The 2,177-nt window shown below is 45.8% G+C and overlaps 1 gene segment (V, D, J or C); it reads left to right on the top strand.

Moving 5' to 3' along the window:
* The first annotated feature begins 1,190 nt into the window (after positions 1-1,190).
* On the top strand, positions 1,191-1,856 carry LOC131405495 (T cell receptor alpha variable 18-like). The segment is given in 2 exon segments: positions 1,191-1,236; positions 1,366-1,856. Coding segments are annotated over 2 exon segments (537 nt in total).
* The last annotated feature ends 321 nt before the right edge of the window (positions 1,857-2,177 follow it).

Below are 2,177 nucleotides of genomic sequence, written 5' to 3'. Positions count from 1 at the left end.
TATTAAGGCACCATAATATTTTTAAAATAGTCAGTATACGAGAGGTCGCTTCTATGAAGATCTGAACCTTATTCAATTTTGCGAAATGCTGACTGCACCTGTTATCCAGGTCCTGGATCTGACTCTGGAAGAAGCTGGTCACACCAGGGGTCTAAGATATATGCTGCCATAGAGACTCTACTTCACAAAAAGATAATTGTACCCACCAGACATGTCTACTCATTCATTTATTCACTCATGCTTCAGATATTTTTGGAGCATCTACTATGAATTAAGGGCCTAGATATTTTGAGAAATTGGTTATTAAGACTAATAAGATTAAATTCCTGATCTCAGGAACACCAAGTCTAGTTTGAAAAACAGGACATAGATGATTCTAACGTGATATAGTAATAACAGTGACAGATATGTGTACAAGGTACAGTGGGAAAAGAGACAGGCACACTCAGCCTGAAGAGCTGGGTGAGTGTTTTCTCAAGGAGGTGACATGTAAATTGGTTCTTAAAGAATGACTAGAAGTTACCTAGACATAGGTAAGGGAGAGAAGGGAGAACATTCTAAGCAGAGGGGCTCGTCCCCTGGTTCCAGGGGACCAGTAGGGGAATACGTCAAGAAGAGAACTCAGGTCATGCTTTTTATTTACACTCCCAGTGTATCCTAAGATGCCCAAAACTAACTTAATACTCAGTGTGAACAGACATTAGATGCTGGGTCTAGGGAGACTTAAGGGGGCCACATTGCCCTGCATCTTAAAGAGGGTGACAGAGGAATTACCCACTGTCTCAGCCTCAGGCACCACTGTGAAGTTTGCAAAAAGTCGTTGGTACTTCCTTCCTGGAGCCCTACCCCTCACCCCAGACACCTATTTCCCTTCTAAGTCTACACCTTCAGCTCCCCTGCAGTGTCAAGATCAAATTCCAAGATGTGAAGCAGGCTGTAGAGATAAAGGGGGAACCACAAGAGGGCGCTGCTCCCTTTGGGTGGTGGTTTGACACAAATTCATCTTCCACTTCTGAGCACACCTCTTATTCTACAGCCTGTGGCATAATCATGCAGGGCAGTTTGTCTTGCTTCACACACGAGACAAGATTATCTAGAAGATTCCACCAAAGGATCAGGAAAATAGAGGAACAGCCCTCTCAGCTTTGGTGTATTCCTAAACAAAACCTGCTGCTGTTTCTCCTCCAGTCATGTTGTCTGCTTCCTGCTCAGGACTTGTGGTCCTGTTGATATTGAGTAAGTAACATTTATTCAAAATTTATAACGTGTTCTATTCCTTGGTTTTAGGATGGCTTTTAACCCCTACCAAAATGCAGACTATCCCTCTTACATTGTCAATATAACCAAGCTTTTACTTTTTTTCAGGAGGGACCAATGGAGACTCGGTGACCCAGACAGAAGGCCCTGTTACCCTCCCCGAGGGGGCATCTCTGACCCTGAACTGCACCTACCAGAGCAGCTATTCAGTTTCCCTTTTCTGGTATGTCCAGTATCAAAACAAAGAGCCTGAGCTCCTCCTGAAAAGCTCATCAGGAAACCAGGAGCTGGACAGCAGAGGGTTTCGGGCCAATCTTGTTAAGAGTGACAGCTCCTTCCACCTGCAGAAACCCTCAGTGCAAATGACTGACTCGGCCGTGTACTACTGCGCCCTGAGAGACACAGTGAGGGGGACTGCAGGGGGAGCTGAGCACAAACCCGGAGGGCGCAGGTGGGCCTGGCTGTGGGAGCCCTGGGAGGGGGTGTACCTTCTCTCTCCAGTGTTCTCTGCTGGAGACATCTTCAAAGTACTTCCAACTCTGGTGCCTCAGAGCCAAGGAACCTTGGAATTCTTGGAATACTCTGCAGAGAGGAACTAGGGGAAGGACAGTGTAAAGAGGAACCTAAGCTCTGTTCTCCAGAAAGGCCTCTGTTTTCAGCCCAGCCTCTCCTCCAGAAGACATATAATTCCTGGGAAGTTACATTAACTCTGCTCCATGACAGTTCATTTGGTATATGCTGAAATATTTAACAACTTATTAATAAAAATTCCCCAAGCAAACAGTTCATGGATTAATGCGTGGCCTTGAAGCTCATCCCTTGTTTTCACAATTCAGGCCAGGATTGTATGTCTTGCTAAGTGTCACCTGCAGAAACCCCATCTCCAGGGGGCTGGCCCCATGGCTTAGTGGTTAAGTGCA

This window comes from Diceros bicornis, chromosome 5, assembly GCF_020826845.1.
Source record: "Diceros bicornis minor isolate mBicDic1 chromosome 5, mDicBic1.mat.cur, whole genome shotgun sequence".
NCBI classification, from domain to species: Eukaryota; Metazoa; Chordata; class Mammalia; order Perissodactyla; family Rhinocerotidae; genus Diceros; species Diceros bicornis.
The sequence above is the reverse complement of the archived record's forward strand: the minus strand, read 5'-3'. Positions and strand labels throughout refer to the sequence as shown.